The sequence below is a fragment of the Bufo gargarizans genome, chromosome 6 (genome assembly GCF_014858855.1).
Source record: "Bufo gargarizans isolate SCDJY-AF-19 chromosome 6, ASM1485885v1, whole genome shotgun sequence".
NCBI classification, from domain to species: domain Eukaryota; kingdom Metazoa; phylum Chordata; class Amphibia; order Anura; family Bufonidae; genus Bufo; species Bufo gargarizans.
The window spans coordinates 115,145,309-115,162,415 of record NC_058085.1 but is presented as its reverse complement, the minus strand read 5'-3'; the positions used below and the strand labels follow the sequence as shown (position 1 = coordinate 115,162,415).

General features: G+C 46.3%; 2 protein-coding genes across 4 annotated transcripts in view; one reads left to right on the top strand and one right to left on the bottom strand.

The window, feature by feature from the left end:
- Nucleotides 1-6,386, bottom strand: part of COPZ2 (COPI coat complex subunit zeta 2) — a 46,829-nt gene extending 40,443 nt beyond the window's left edge. The window contains exons 1-2 of one of the 2 annotated variants that reach the window (XM_044299940.1): nucleotides 6,226-6,386; nucleotides 1,521-1,616 (exon numbers count right to left, since the gene is read on the bottom strand). In XM_044299940.1, the coding sequence (XP_044155875.1) occupies nucleotides 1,521-1,616; nucleotides 6,226-6,240 (111 nt within the window). In that variant the 5' untranslated portion in view covers nucleotides 6,241-6,386. The remainder of the gene's footprint in view (nucleotides 1-1,520; nucleotides 1,617-6,225) is intronic. The other variant, XM_044299941.1, reaches the window with a different exon arrangement.
- Nucleotides 6,387-6,850: 464 nt separating this feature from the next.
- Nucleotides 6,851-14,705, top strand: NFE2L1 (NFE2 like bZIP transcription factor 1). 2 transcript variants are annotated; one of them, XM_044297416.1, is made up of 6 exons: nucleotides 6,851-7,007; nucleotides 8,324-8,897; nucleotides 11,875-12,066; nucleotides 12,331-12,405; nucleotides 12,487-12,645; nucleotides 13,165-14,705. In XM_044297416.1, the coding sequence occupies exons 2-6, from the start codon at nucleotides 8,400-8,402 to the stop codon at nucleotides 14,404-14,406; spliced, it is 2,166 nt and encodes a 721-aa protein (XP_044153351.1). In that variant the 5' UTR covers nucleotides 6,851-7,007; nucleotides 8,324-8,399; the 3' UTR covers nucleotides 14,407-14,705. The 2 variants fall into 2 exon arrangements, with proteins under 2 accessions (XP_044153351.1, XP_044153350.1); XM_044297415.1 differs by lacking the exon at nucleotides 6,851-7,007 and adding an exon at nucleotides 7,850-7,922.
- Nucleotides 14,706-17,107: the final 2,402 nt, after the last annotated feature.

Below are 17,107 nucleotides of genomic sequence, written 5' to 3'. Positions count from 1 at the left end.
AGGCTGGTAGGCACATGAGAGGCTGATCAGAGGCTGGGGGGCACATGAGAGGCTGATCAGAAGCTGGGGGCTTTTTTTTAGACTTTTGGTTGGTCAGTGGTCACAAAATAAATGTGTTATTTATTTAATTGTTATAATTGGTATCGGTAAGAGTATCGGTACTCGTAATCGGTCTAAAAAAAAATGGTATCGGGACATCCCTACTATAAACCACTCGTTCTGGTACAGAATTAACCCTGTAATGTTTTTGTTGTTACTAGAAGTCAATTGACTAGTTACAGATACCCGAAATAGTGAAAAATGACATATAAAAGTATAACAATTAACGTCTCCTTGCGGCTGCCCCCATACAGTGTAATGTCTCCTGGTGGCTGCCCCATACAGTGTAACGTCTCCTTGTGGCCCCAAGTGTTTTTTCCTTCTAAATAGGCATTTATCGCGATATATATCGTTATCGCGATAAATTTCTTAATATCATTATCGTGGGAATATTTTTGATATCGTCCAACCCTAGGTTGGTCAGTGCCCACTGTTATCCTTCCTTATCCAGGTACAGGTCAGTACTGCTAGCTACTGACTGAAGATTACTGGGACTCCGTCTGTTCCAATGGGACCCAGGACCCGGGACTTTCCGTGATGCATCCGTTTACCTGGCAAGTTGCCCAGAGACTTATGCACGGATCGAGACTACTCCTGGCTTTCCTTTGTTTTTTGTTAGCCCGGTATTTGCCTAGTGAAGTTTACCTGGACTTTATTTTGTTAATAAACCCCTTTGACTTCATCCTCACTGGTTTCGTTGGTGCCTTGCATTACAGACGTGCTGTGGAGTGTCCGGAGGCCCCCTGCTGGAAAGGTGAGTATTCCGAGCGCAGCGGGAGACCACGGAGCGGGAGTAATAGTAAGCGTTTCACTCCCGCTCTGTGGTCATGTGACACAAACGAATCCTCGATGCAACATTTTTTTTGCATCGAGGAATTTTTTGTGTCATATTACTCTATTTAGTACAGTTTTTTTTTGCAGCCCTACCCCATATGTTGCAAAGTTTTGATGCAGAATCCACAAACATGCTCTAAAGGGAAAATATATACTGCTGTCTTTTATAACCTCCTCGCTGTGTAGCAGTGCAGCCTTACAAGTGAACGGGGCCATAGTGTGACTAGCAAGTAGTGGTGACCCCAGAAAAATCACCAAAACACTGCTGGAGACAATGTGGCTTCTTTCACTTATGACACTACACAGCAATCTTTGGTTGAGCGACCGTTGTCACGGCCAAAGTTGCCATGTTGCCCCAGCCAGTCTGTCAGTTATAATTTTGGACCCATGCTTGATGTTATCTAAAGAAAAAACTGTGTGTGAATCAAGCCTTAATCAAAAGGAAAAAAGTGCCAAAGACATGCATCGGTCCACTAACGTGATCTAGTTAATTCAGGTTCTTCAATCACCGAAGAAAGTATGAGACAGTATTAGTCAAGTAAGGGCGTGTCACTCCCAAACACATGCAGAGCACACAGTAGTATTACTTTGGCTACAAGTCGATGCCCATCCTGATCCAAAATGATGACAGCGCGCACTGTGTAGAGAGTGGGGTCCTGCAGGAGACGGGAACAAAATGTGTCCTGAGAGCAAAGAAAACACATAGTCAAAGAGAAACTGTATGATCCAACCCAAAGCAAGCAGCCTGATACTAGACTTTATTACTGACGTCGGCCTTGTATATCTGGGATTACGTGGTTGACTTTAATGCCGATTTAAACCTCTCCATGTTGCTCTGGTCCCAATGCAGCAGCCTGAAAGATTCCCAGGACTGGTAAATTATTCCTACCAGAAAGGTTCCCATTATGCCCGTCCACATGAAGTTCTCTGTACATGGATTTCTGCTCTGAAAACTGTGCTGTGCCCAGACAGACACCTGCCTCTCATTGTTTTCAGTGGGTATCCATGCTGCCAGGAGCGGATGCCCTGCATTTGGATTGCAAAACTTCCAGTAAAGGTACTCTGATCATTTAAGCCAGGGGTGCCCAACCTGCGGGCCTCCAGCTGTTGCAAAACTAACACTCCCAGCATGCCTGGACAGTCTACAGCTATAAGGGCGTGCTGGGAAGTTGTAGTTTTGCAAAAACTGGAGGGCCGCAGGTTGGGCACCCCTGGGTTAACCCATTAGATTAGTCTAAGGTGTCTGACAGAGGAAGGGGACTTCCTTTGTGAGCTAATCACCCCCTTTCCCTAGTGACGTGATCACTGGGTGACTATCAATGGCCCCTTGGTCTGCTATAACTATCTGTCCAAGTTATTCAAAGCATTAGTGTATATTCACATACAGGCAGAGGTGCATTTAAAAGCGCATCAGAAAAATAAACCACAAAGCAATCTTTATGTGGTTGCAGTTTTTACATGTTAAAGGGGTTCTGCCGTTTGTTTAAACTGATGATCTATCCTCTGTATAGTTTATCAGCATCTGATCGTCAGGGGTCCGACACCCGGGACCCCCTCCGATCAGCTGTTTGAGAAGGCAGTGGCGCTCCAGCAGCGCCGCGGCCTTCTCACTGTTTACCGCTGGCCCAGTGATGTCACGACTAGTATCAACTGGCCTGGGCGGGGCTAAGCCCTTAGTCGCTGCACTCATCACATGGTCCATCCCCATGGTGATGGACCATGTGATAAGCACAGTGAAGTCACCAAAGGTCCTTTTCCTCCCAGGTTATCAAAGAAGAAGAAAGAAGACAAGCCGGGCTGCGCGAACAAGTGGATGAGGTGAGTTTAATTTTTTAATTTTTAACCCCTCCATCCCTAATTTACTTAGCATTCTGTATTAAGAATGCTATTATTTTCCCTTATAACCGTTTTATTAGGGAACATAATAAAATCTGCACAACACCTAACCCAAACTTCTGTGAAAAAGTCTGGGCTCAGTTCTGGGTACCAAACATGCCGATTTTTCTTACGCATTAAAACGCGCATTTTCCTGCAAAGCACCCGCATCTTGTCCGACCCTCACACGCGACGCCCGTGTGAAAGAGGCCTAAGGGTGTGTTTTCTTGAGGTATAGTTAGCACTTCATCAGAACCAGGAAAAAACATCTTACACTTCTATGGTTTATACGTGGTAGCTTTTTTTTTTTTTTTTACAGGTGAAAGACATTACCCTTAACATGTAAAAACTGCAACCACCTCAAGATTGCTTTGTGGTTAATTTTTCTGATGCTCTTAACTGCACACCTCGCTCTGTACAGTATTCTAACGAAGTTTTATGCGAATCGACTTCGGATGTTTCTTCTGAAATCGATTCGCTCATCCCTACACACGACCGTTGTTGTTTTGCGGTCTGCAATTTGCAGATACGCAAAACACGGATACCAGTTGTGTGCATTCTGCAATTTGCAGAACGGAATGGCTGGGCCCTAATAAACAGTCCTTTCCTTGTCCATGAGGAGAACAATAATAGGACATGTTATATTTTTTTGCAGAACGGACATACGGACAAGGAATGCACACAGAGTAATTTCTGTTTTTTTCCGGTCCCATTGCGGCAAATGATTCTGCTTACGGGCTTAAAAAAAAATAAAAAATAACGGACAAAAAAAAAAAGTTTGTGTGCATGAGCCCATAGTGTTGATCAAAAGACGACTTATGTAAGTCCCCTAAAGAAACAAAAAGAAAAAAGCATCATAGAACCCTGGTATTTCTCCAATCAGAAGGCAGAGGGAGACCCCTGACTCACCCCCCCACAGATGCAGCGATTGACAGACTGCTGCATCTGAGTGGTTTAATGACCAAGTTTGATGTCATCGCTGATCCTGGTCATTGCGGCTGGTATCCCATCATGTATGGAGCACATATAATTATGCATTAAAGAGGACCTTTCACCAGAATAAAACTTCTAAACTAACTATACAGGCACGTAGAGCGGCGCCCAGGGACCCCCCTGCACTTACTGTTATACCTGGGCGCCGCTCCGTTCTCCCGTTATTGCCTCCGGTATCTTCATAGTTAGGCTCCACCCAGGTGAACCTGCCGGTGCCTCCTTCTCCCATGCTGCAGCGCTGGCCAATCACAGCGCTCAGCTCATAGACTGAGAGGCTTTTTTCTCTCTAGCTATGAGCTGAGCGCTGCGATTGGCCAGCGCTACAGCATGGGAGAATGAGCCGACGGCAGGTTCCCCTGGGTGGAGCCTAACTATGAAGGTATAACAGTAAATGCAGGGGGGTCCCTGGGCGCCGCTCTACATGCCTGTATAGTTAGTTTAGAAGTTTTATTCTGGTGAAAGGTCCTCTTTAAGGGATTTAAGAGTAAGTACACTTTAAAAAACTTTTGACATTTCATAGTGGTGCCAAGACCCCTACCGACCTAAAACAAAGAGAGAGAAGCACTGTTTAAGGCTTAGTTCACCCTTTCCGTTCTGCTCCGTTTAGGAGCCGGAGAACGGAAAGGACGGATTCTGCACATAACTGAACCGAACGGAGCCTACAGACCCCATAGACAATAATGGGGTCCGTTAAGTTTCCACTCAAAAGAATATTTTTGAAGCAGAGACAAAAGTCCTGCATGCAGGACTTTTGTCTCCTCTTCAAAAATATTCTTCTGAGTAGAAACCTAACGGACCCCATTATAGTCTATAGGGTGCTTAAAGGGGTTCTGCACTTTCATTTAACTGATGATCTATCCTCTCGATAGACCATCAGCTTCTGATCGACCCCGGGGTCCCCCGACACCCATCAGCTGTTCACTTGAATGGAGCTTAACCGCGCCGACGCTAGTTGATACTAGTCGTGACGTCAGTGGGTCGGCGGTAAACAGTGAGAAGGCCGCGGCGCTACTGGAATGCCGCTGCGTTCTGAAACAGCTGATCTGACCCCCGCCAATCAGAAGCTGATGATCTATCCAGAGGATAGATCAGTTAAATGAAAGTGCAGAACCCCTTTAAGTTCAGTTCGGCTCAGTTATGTGCAGAATCCATCCTAAACGGAGCAGGGGAACAGAAAGGCTTCGTTCACATCACCATTCAGCCTATCAGGTTGTGCTTTGGCTTCATACCGATGACATATCCTCAGGATAGGTAATCAATATCAGATCAGTGGGGGTCTGACTCTCGCCGATTAAAAATTTGAAGAATGCTCGTCCCATTCAAGTGAATGTATTCTAATTCCACTGCTGCTGCAGGAGATGGAGCGCAGGTAAATGTGAACAGGAAGCAGCTCTCGCACAAACTCCACTACCCCTTAAGGCCCCTTTCACACGAGCGAGTATTCCACGCGGGTGCAATGCAAACGCATTGCTCCCGCACGGAATCCGGACCTATTCATGTCAATGGCTCTGTGTATATGTGCATTGGTTTTCACGCATCGCTTGTGTGTTGCGTGAAAATCGCAGCATGTTCTATATTCTGCGATTTTCACGCAACGCTGGCCCCATAGAAGTGAATGGAGCTGCGTGAAAACCGCATCCCATCTGCACGCAAGTGTGGATGCGATTTGTTTTCCAATGATGGTTGCTAAGAGATGTTGTTTGTAAACATTACAATTTTTTTATCACGTGTGTGCAAAACGCATTAAATCGCATTGCTCCCGTGCGGAAAAAAATAAATGCAATTGCAGACAAAACTGAATTGACTTGCTTGCGAAATTGCGCATTTTTCACTGAACACATTGTAGCCAAATCTGCTCACGCTCGTCTGCAAGGGGCCTAAGACTGTTGATGGTAGGGGTGCTGGGAGTCAGACCTCCGCTGAGCCTGAGGATAGGTCACTGCACGACCCCTTTAAGATGGAAATAAAAACCCCTCATAGCCTTTGTATTGAGACGGTCTTCATTTCTGTCTTCAGTGCTTCTTATGCCTCGTTTAGCAGTCAGCAATGGTCTCTGCACTGGGACACACTCCTCAAAACCTTTCATATGTGGCTCTGACATATCAAGATATGTAATAATATGTAATATCTCGATACGTTTTTTAACTCTAAGGTAAAACCACTGAAAAATATAGTTTGGAATTGGCCTGCAGAAAAATAAAAAATAAAGCCCTTATATGGATTTATCCCCGTAAAAATAAAACGTTCTGGCTCTCCAAATCCGACGTGTAAAAAAAAAGCTGCTCTGTAAGGTGCCCAAACGTGTGCGGTATTAAAGGGGTTAAACGCCGCCGCCGCCGCCACACAGGCTATAAAACACAGCACTCGCCCCCACACAGCAGGATTAGCACAGGTGACGTCACAGGTTAGTCCTCCGCCCTGTACCGGTAAACTCTCCATGGGACGGGTAGCGGGACCGCAGAGTTTGGTGGAAATCCCTTTAAATTCTAAGTTTTTGCTAGCTCCGCCCACTCGCAGCGGCTACGTGTTTACCAATTACGCTCAAGCGCCGCGCACGAGATCTGATGAAACTTCCAGTAACAGTAACCCCGCCCTCTCCCTCCCTGAACGCCATGACGTAGAGCATGCTGTTTACGAGGTGACGTCAAACGTACAGAAACTTCCAGAAACGTCTTACGTAAGACGTAATATTTTTTGCAAGTCACTGTAAGGGCCTGCGCCCTCTATTTCCCCCCTCTCTGACTTTCTAGCAGGTCCAGGCCGGCGGCAGTGCCTCATAATTGACCAACGCGCTGCGCTCTGACAACTGGGGAGACAGAACAGGGTAAAGAGAGCTGAATGCGCTCCTGATCGCTGATAGGAGGAGAAGGGAGCCTGTCAGTGACGTCACCCTGGCATGTTGGCGCTACAAAGCGTGATTTGCCGCCGCACACTCAGTGACAGTTTAGTGGTGTGGTTTCGTTCTCTAATCCCATTGCACGCCTCTCGTGTTTCTCTTCGCTGATTGGCCCCCCGCCGCGTAGCCCTGCCCCCGGCTTGTGTAGCTGTGGTTAGCCTGCAGTGTGATTGGTGGATGGCGGGGTTGTTTGTTTTGCCGGGTGATGCGGAAGTGGTAGTCGGGCTGCGGGTACCCGGGCGGTGGATACACGAGGAAGCAGAAGAGCGCTGCGAGCGGAGAGTCCTTTCAGCGTGTGTGAGAGAACCAGGTACAGCAGGGGCGGCCCGGCCTCACACGGGGAGCTGGTGTTATGTGGGCGTCGGGCAGCGGCTGCAGTAACGGGCGTGTGTGGTATTACCTCAGACTGTGCGCCTGGTGTGAGCGCGTGTCTGCTGTGGGGGGTTCTTCAGTGAGACCCCTGATAGAAAGCCCCTCTGAACCCCCCACTGCTTGTCTGCTGTCCTCCCACTCTATAAATAGACTTTTCCACAAGGCGAGGATCTTTCATGATCATTGTCCTCTAAACATGGCCAGCGAACGATCATTTACTCATTTGTCCCATCTTTTAGGATGACTTAAAAATCACTTGTCCTTGAGGGGGATGAATGATCGCAAGTACGATCCTAAGTTAAACAAATAAAAAGACTGAGTGGAAACATAAATGGCAATAGACAAGTGCCGGTCAACTTGCTGTATGGCTGGTAGTCACTTGTGACAGGCAATGTATATAACAGGGATGTCCTTATGATCTATTGTATATGCTATAGAGCAGGGCTGGACAACCCGGGGGCCATATGCGGCTCTCCATACCATTCTGTGCGGCCCCCAAGCATCTGGTAGTCGACATGTATGTTTACGTCTTGTTCATGTATTAATCTATTAGGTGGGATTCCTAGAAATGTAACCAGACTTTTATGGTATATACTGTATGTACAAAATGCCCTAATTGCAGTGTTTTACTTGGTAAATGCCGCTTTAAGTTTTATTTTGGGCCCTTGGGATTGGTCTGGCGTGGCCCCCAAACCAGAAAAGGCTGTGCTCTCCTGCTATGGACTATTCCTTTAAATGTCTCTGGCCTGATTCCTCCACCCACAAGACTGGGCTGTGATGTAAAGGTATTTCATCATCTCAGATCTGCTGCTGTGAAAGACAAAGGAACCGAAGGTCGCTGGGATTGCTGGAGGTGAGGGGTAGATCACATACATTCAGAATGTGTAGAACATCAGAGGGATTAGTCTGTTCACCCGAAGACCTCCACCTCTTCTTTTGTAGTGACACTACTGGTCCCATACTGCCTGGACAGCTGGGAGTACATGAAGCAGCCTGTTGCCTTGTGTATCTCTTATTATGGTTACTGGCTGTGTACAGAGTCCACTGCGATGACTGAATTACCTCAGCCAAGTGTTCTCCGGGTGTGAGGAATGTAGGTCAGGACTGCCTAGGTGAACGTTGCTTATGAAAACAACCCCATGTCCCGGGATGAGGTTACATAATGTCAATGTGATGCAATGCCTTAAAGCATTTTCCGCTTCCCTTACCTTCAAGCGAGATCAGCTTTAACCCCTATTTCTCCCTCTTTTTCAGGAGAAAGCTCAGTAGATCTCTGTGTCCTGGAACGTGCGAGCGTTGGGGGGTCCCTTCTTCCCTGGGGCTCCCAGACATGCTGTCTTTGAAGAAGTATCTGACGGAGGGTCTTATCCAGTTCACCATTCTGTTGAGCCTCATGGGTGTACGCGTGGACTTAGACTCGTATCTGCCCTCTCACCTCCCCCCTCTGCATGAGATTATCCTGGGGCCTACTTCAGCCTATACTCAGACGCAGTTTCACAGCCTCCGTGGCACCACCGATGGCTATGGTGTGCACCCCAAGAGTGTGGACTTAGACCAGTTTTTCACCTCCCGCAGACTGTTAAGCCGTATGCGTGCCCTTGACAGACTGCAGGTGCCCAGTACAGAACTTGATGCGTGGCTGGTGCACAGGGAGGCGGACAACTCTGTGTCCAGTGCTCAGACTGGCTCCAGCCGATCCCCAGAAGGCCCTCAGGATCTCCCACCTACAGACAACAGCCTCAGAGACAACCGAGAGACGGAGCAAGGACGTGGTACCGATGAGCTGGGAGCAACTGCGCAGTCTGAAAGTTCAGAGCTAAACAAGGAGGTAAGAGATGACTTGAGCTGCACTCCCACAAGTGTGACTGCAGTTTTTAACCCCCACTTTTCCATACCATACTAGGGCTACTTTCACACTAGCGTTTTTTTGAGGATCTTCAAAAACGCTTCCTTTACAATAATGCAACCGCATGCCATCCGTCGTGAACGGATCCGTTTGTATTATGTCTTATGTAGCCAAGACAGATCCTTCATGAACACAGTTGAAAGTCAATGGGGGACGGATCTGGTTTCTATTGTGTCAGAGGAAACAGATCCATCCCCATTCACTTACATTGTGTGTCAGGACGGATCAGTCTTGCTGCGCACCACATTGCGGACAGAAAAACGCTGCTTGCAGTGTTAGTCTGTCCTCGATAGGAGCGCAACCAAATGGAACTGAATGCATTTTGGTGCGTTCCATTTCATTCAGTTCAGTATTGTCCCCATTGACAATGAATGGGGACAAAACAGAAGCGTTTTCATCCACTATTGAGATACTAGGACGGATCTCAATAGCGGAATTGAAAACACTAGTGTAAAAGTAGCCTCACCGAGTTTCCAAATGCTAAGATCCTGGCTGCTGTCCTATGGGCTGGAGGTCTGGTTTAGCTGAGGTTTTGTAACTGATGAGGAAATAAAGGTAGTGACTTTAATGTTATTCCTTCAAATAGTTTTTGGCTAGCGCCATTCTTTTCAAGCATTGGTAAGGCTTCGTTCACATCTCCTGCAGCAGATTTGGCAGGCTGTTCCGGCAGAGAAGGCTGGATTTTGCCTGAGCAGGTATTGTTGAATTCTGTAGTTCACCGTCAGATCCCCATTGACTGTAATGAGGTCTGGCGGTGATTTGGCCACTTTCTGGTATAAATGCTGGGTTTCAGCAGGACAGAAACTGCTGCATGCAATGGCTTGCTGCAAATGTGAACGTGGTCTAAGTGGCCACGGAGCTCCTTCCATGCAAATTCTGCAAGGACAGCTAAAACTGCTCTCAAGCCAGAGAAGCACCCAGATCTCAAGCTGGCCATACTTATTAGATAAATGTCAGTACTGGCTGACCACCTAACGTGTATGGGGGTGGGCTTACAACTCTCCCCTGATTATAGGTGTCTTTGGAGATGAGGATTAGGGATGAGCGAATTGACTTCAGATAAAACATCCAAAGTCTATTCGCATAAAACTTTGTTCTAATACTGTACGGAGCGCTCGCTCTGTACAGTATTGAAACAAAGTTTTATGCAAATCGACTTCAGATGTTTCATCTAAAGTCGATTCGTTCATCCCTAATAAGGATCAAGCAGTTGAATTTTGACTGCCCAATATTTTTATTCTTGGGGAGATAGGTGTATGGCAGTTTCCTTCTCCCCTCTACCTGTTCAGGACACATGCATGCTCAGCCAAGCTGAGGATGTCGGGAGAGATCACAGTTGGCCAAACTAGTGTTTAACCAATAGCTATGTAATGTGTATGCCCAGCCTTAATATCCTGGAATAGTGAGCTTAATTTTAATTTTTTATGTGGGAAGAGGGTGGTATGGGGCACTAGGTTGATTGAAATATCTGTGGTTTTTGATGATTAGTTGGGTTTCAACAAAGGTGAGCCCCACGTCGTCTTGTGTGAGTGGAGGGCCCCACAGAACCATGGCATGGCTGTACACGATACAGCGTGGTCACATGCCCGGGCTTGTGTCCGGATTTGTTTATACAGGGTTTGATGCGGAGGGTGGGGGCTGTTGTCCTGCCGCTCTTTGACATGTGAGAGTTGAGTAGTCTGCAATGCAGACAGGAATAGGGTTACTTTACATTGCTTCAGAGCCAAGAGCATGTGATCGAACATTAAACCGTGGGCTTGACGAATGTTTCTAGGAGTGTTAATACTGTGCCCGTACAGTATGTGCAGAGATTGTATGACATGGTGGAGAGAGATTGTGGTCACGTGAAGCTCTCATGTTTCATTCTATACCACAATGTAGACATAACCGGAGAGAGCCCCACTTAATAGTGTGTGATCCTCTGTGTCCAGGGAGGGATTAGAGCGGCACTTGGTGTTAGCTGCCATGTAACACAAAAAAAAAATCGCATGACTAATGGGGATGTATTCGTGTTTTCTTCTGTAGAGTTCCTGCCTCAGTATTGGGGTCCATTCACACGTCTGCAAAATGGGTCCGCAATTTTGACATTCTAATACTGTCTGCAATTTCCACTGATTTTGACATAGTACAGATATTTTTTTAGATAGAACATGCCCCCGGCCAGCTTCTTGTATAAAGTACAATATAATGTCACAGTTCATATTATACATGGGCGTTACAACATGTTTCAGGCATTTTTCCTCATCAGTGGCTCTATTTGATCTGTAGATGATATTTTGTGTGAATGGGTAGACCATACAGCTTGGCTGTCACCCCTCGGGTTGGGGATGAAGGGACAAGCAGCTGTTATTTGTGAGCAAAGGTGACAGGTGTCTGCTCTGCGCTTGCACAATACAGAGGCTCTGTGAGTTATGTGAAGCGAGGCAGTCTTATAACCATGTTCGCAGGCAGTACACAGCTCCCGTGTGGCGGCATTCATGTGACATGACGTAAATATCGGGGCACAGGATGGCATCACAAACTGTGCTGGACTTGTGCCTGTAATCCATGGGCTTCTTTGGCTGCTGTTTGAATATCCTGCACGCGATCTGTTTCCCCCTCCTAAAGCAGATGGTGTCAGTCTGGTGCCTGGCCTTGTGCAGCCCATACAAGAACATGACCCTGACCTTGATGGCTTCTGTGAGAGGGATAACGCAGTGACAATAGATCTCTGTAAATCACAGGACTCTGAACGGCACTAACATTTAATAATGTATTAGATTTAAGTCACACCATAAAGTGAAGGCATAGCTATAGAATTACAGCGTCATAGCTTGGTGTAGCGAGCAGGTCTGTCTGTGCCTGTTCTTTTTCCTGGGTTGCTTGAAACGCTCCTTAATTTCCTTTTCTTCTCTTGTAGGAAATTGATCCAATAGATATTTTATGGCTTCAGGATATTGACCTTGGAGCTGGGCGTGAAGATTTTGAGAGTCGAGGACGCCACAAGGACAATGAAGATATCTGGGAATCTTTACATGATGACCCAGGAAGTGAAGCCGTGCAGCCCAGGGTGCAAGTGGATGGAGAGACCGGGGAAAATGTGCCACAGGAGGTGGGTGCTCCCCATATGAGATTAACTCACTACAGTTTAGTCTGTTCCATTGTAGCCATCAGAGCAAAGTGGGGTGCCTTTAGTAATTCTTCATCTGCATCTAGGTCACTGTACTTCCCAATTCCTGGCCCTTCCTCTACCTCTGTGGGGAACGTCCCAGTCTCCTCTATTCAGTTGCCAAAAATCTAATGGAGGTCGTATTTGCCCCTCATATTGTTTTGATAATGATTTTTTTTATTAACGTGTTGATGGCTTGTTCTACAGGGTCAGACTGCTATGTCTTTGGCGGAGTGCCTGAGTCTTCTGGATGACACTTTCCAGTTTGCCAATTCTTCCGAGGTAATTCAGTGCCCTCTGACCTGTTCTGTTAGGTTCCTTGTGACCACTTGAGCAATGCAATCTGATTTCTGCTCTGTGCAGTTTACGGCTCCGGACTCCCAGAGTATCTTGGACACAGAATCAGACCCAGTGACTTTAGATCAGGCAGATGCTCTTCTGTCCCCTTTTCTACCAGATATGGAGTCACCTCTTGATCTGGAGGAGCAGTGGCAGGACCTGATGTCAATCATGGATATGCAGGTATTTTGTTTTGCAGTAAGCCAAGTAAAATGATATGAATGTGTTTTATCGTGTATTTCTGACTATGGGGAGCACCCAGGTTTAGACAGTCCAAACAATAAAGGTCCAGTTTTAGTTAGACGCTGCAACTTTTTATACAGTTTATTTTGCACCCAAAAATTGGGAATACACTTGGCAAAGCAATGTACACTAAACCTGTACAGCAGAATGGAGGCTCTGCTGGTCCATACCACAGTGGGCAACTGTTGGACACTGGAAGCAATACTTCAAGGAGAAACAACCTGCGTAATATAGTGTGCATTGGGGCATGCCACATATCTGGCTATAGGCACCGTTTTATAGACCTGCAGTGTACATGAGCCCTTATAGTCTAGGTGTCAAGAATAGACCCTAATGAACAAAGACGGGGAAGTAGGGGCACATGTTATGGTGGTAAGTTACTAAGCACGTTGTAACCAGGGTGTTAAGTCTTTCAGAATGACTTCATATTCCTGACTTCACTTTGTCTTTCTTCTTCAGCCAATGGATACTACTGAGGATCCTCTATATCTGAGTCTAGACCCATCAATGCAGCAAAATGGCAACCTGGAAGCACTATCTCTTCAAGGCTGTGCTCAAAACATGACACTCTTTACTCCTTCGATGGAAGCTTTTCCAGTCTCTGAGTCACCGCTGCCTCAGCTATCTTCTCACAACTCCAGTGATATCAATTCCACTTTTGGATTTACCAATCTGACAGGGATTCTTTTCCCCTCACAGCTAAATAGCACATCTAATGAAACTTCAAGCGGTGACCTACAGGACCCCCTTGGTGGCATTTTGGGAGATGCTTTATTTGATGAAATTAGTCTAATGGACTTGGCTTTTGAGGAAGGCTTTAGCCAAATGCAAGCTTCTCAACTTCAGGAAGAGTTGGATTCAGATTCTGGTTTGTCTCTTGATTCACATCGAAGTCCAGCATCACCTAGCGGTTCTGAGACCTCTTCTTCTACATGCTCCTCCTCCTCCTCTTTCTCTGAGGAAGGAGCAGTGGGATACAGCTCTGACTCTGAATTGGTGGAACCAGAGGAGGTTGAGGAAGCCAGCGGTTACCAACCAGAATACAGCAAATTTTGCAGAATGAGCTCCCAGGACCCTAGTCGATTTAATCGCTTGCCTTTCCTTGAACATGTTGGGCACAACCATACCTACAACATGGTTCCTGAGGAACCAGAGGAGCCACCGCTACCTATATCAGGGAGAGGGAACCGAAGGCAAGGGGAATACCTAGATAGACAGGCAGGACGAGATGAGCAACGAGCTAGAGCTATGAAGATCCCCTTCAGTAATGACAAAATTATTAATCTGCCTGTGGAAGAGTTCAATGAGCTTCTAACTAAATACCAGCTTAGTGAGGCACAGCTTTGCTTGGTACGTGACATCCGTAGACGAGGAAAGAACAAGATGGCTGCCCAGAACTGCCGCAAGAGGAAATTGGACACAATTCTGAATCTGGAGCAGGAAGTAAAACACTTGAACAGAGAACGTAGCTCTCAGCTGCGAGAAAAAGGAGAAAACTTGAGATCACTCCAGAGAATGAAACAGGAAGTGGAGAACCTGTATCAGGAAGTGTTTAGCCAGCTAAGAGACCAAGAAGGTCGACCATACTCTCCTCAGCGCTATGCCCTGCACTACACAAGCAATGGTAATGTAGTACTCATGCCACGCAATGCTGAGGGCCAGCAGAATCGACGGCCAGAGAGAAAGGATCGGAGGAAGTGACGCATCTCTATTTGAAATCAGGAATGTTACAGGACAGGGGTGTGGGCCGTGCTTTCCTTCAGGCCTCTGTATCAAACCTTTCACACAAGACTGACCCCAGTGAGTGATGAGGTAGATTTCTACACATACTGAGGGCCAGGGACTGTGTCCTGTCTGTCGGGGCCCCGTTTGTCCAGGAATGAGGAGGAGGCCAGCCAGGCCTGAGGGCAGAAGCATGCCCTGAAATCGTAAAACTAAGAAGTTGACAAAGGCAGGGTGAAAGACCATTTTTTGTTTAATTCTTGATCTTGTACCATGTCTAGAATGTAGGCAAATGTGTGTCAGGAAGTGAAGAGTAACCTTGCATGAGGGTGAGCCGTTTCAATGAGCTGTCCGTACTGGACACACAGTGCTTAAATGATGTGGGATAAGTACCCTAATTGATGAAGTAAATCTGAGCCTCATAAAGTCTAGTACCAGCCTTTGAGCTGTGTCCTGCCGGTGGCTTTCAGTGCCCCGCTAGTTTTGTGGGGCTCTATTACTCCTGGTAAGGCCTGATGATCAAATTAAGGGTAGTTTCACTTTAATTCTAATGTATCAGTTTAGAATTTCCCAAGGTAAAGATTGTATTGCCCCTTACTGCCAGACAGGGCATGACCCAATCACACCAAGTCTGCTTACCAGTTCTAGCGCCCTTCAGAGGATTGTGGGCAGGATAGTATTATGGGTTCCAATTCTGATTTGCAGGAATTTAATTCACTGAGGGATTATAAGAAGAATCCTTCACTCATTGTATTAAATGCACATGATCAGTTAGGTTTAGAGTTTGCAGAGTGTGATAACTATGCACGTTCCATATTACATCCTACTGGAACTAGTACAAATATGTATCGAACGCTTTTTTTTTTTTTCTTTTTTTTAAATAAACTGATTTTGTGATATTCTCTCAACTCTGTGTTATTTCATTGTTTAATTTAAGCGAAAAGAAATATGGTTACGTCAAAATGCTCCTGATAATTAAAAATGTTCAGTGTTTGTGTTACTGTGCATATATATTTACTTGCAAGTAAATTACTGAACGTCCAGCCATCAGTGGGTGAAATATCTTCCTTCTGTAAATGCAAGGATCCTCTGCAGGTGCAGGGGCTGTAAGAAAATACAGGTTGTTGTGTTTGAGCTTCAACGCCTCAGTTTTTTTTCCTCCAATTTAAGGGGGTTGTCTCACTTCAGCAAATGGCATTTATAATGTAGAGAAAGTTAATACAAGGTACTTACTAATGTATTGTGATTGTCCATATTGCTTCCTTTGCTGGCTGGATTCATTTTTCCATCACATTATACACTGCTAACTTTTAGGAGGTCCATGCAGGACTTTTTACATCTAAAATAACAGATCTGATGGAAATGGGAGCCAAATCAGTTTATTTTTCTGTTCTTCTGACTGATCAAAACAGAAAAATAACTGATATGAACTCCCCCCGCACCCTGTTCTTAAAAAGAGCCTGGCAGAAGATTTGACCATGCTAAACTACTGACTGCATTATGTAGAAGCAAGAACAATTGGGGCAGCTTCTTTTTTGCAGTGCTTTTTATCAGGAGTAGTGTAAATAGGACATTTTATTCTGCTCCAGCAAGTACGCCTTACTGTGACTTGCTCTTTGTACTGAGTTTCTATGCTTTACAGCCCCTCATCTATTCCGAGAGCTCTCTCCTGTTTGGATGCTACTGCTGTCACTCAGAGGACAGGGGCTGTGAAGCAGCAAAAAGCAGAGGGTACTTACAGGAGCTAAAACCTCATTCACACTACCACTGATAATAAAAGCTCCACAAAAGGTGTTTGCTCCCCTCTCAATGTCCTGTGAACAGTTAAGGCTACTTTCACACTAGCGTTCGGGCGGATCCGTTCTGAATGGATCCGCGCATAATAATGCAGACGGAGGCTCCGTTCAGAACGGATCCGTCTGCATTAAAATGGCAAAAAAAACGCCAAGTGTGAAAATAGCCTCGGACGGATCCGTCCAGACTTTCAATGTAAAGTCAATGGGGGACGGATCCGCTTGAAGATTGAGCCACATTGTGGCATCTTCAAACGGATCCGTCCCCATTGACTTACATTGTAAGTCTGGACGGATCCGCACGGCCAGGCGGACACCCGAACGCTGCAAGCAGCATTCAGCTGTCCGCCTGTCCGTGCGGAGGCGAGCGGAGCGGAGGCTGAACGCCGCCAGACTGATGCAGTCTGAGCGGATCCGCTCCATTCAGACTGCATCAGGGCTGGACGGCTGCGTTCGGGTCCGCTCGTGAGCTCCTTCAAACGGAGCTCACGAGCGGACCAGCGAACGCTAGTGTGAAAGGAGCCTAAAGCTGCTCTGTCACCAGGATCAACCTGATTAAACTAGACATACTGTCTGGTAGTGCTCTTCATGCTGATTAAAATTATACCTTTCTTTTGTCTGTATGATACAGCTGCAGATATGTGTTTTTATTCATATGCAAATGAGCAATTGTAGCACTAGGAGGTGGGGCTGAATCATTTGAGGACTTATGTAACACCCCCTGTGCTCTGCACATGCCCCCCCACTCCATGATTGAGAGGGTTAGACAGCAGGCTGAGGGCAGAGCTGTGTCCTAACAATATCATATATTCCATACACTACAGCTTCACCACACTGAGATCTGCTCAGAAAGCAAATCTACATATCACTGCTGTATTCAGACACAA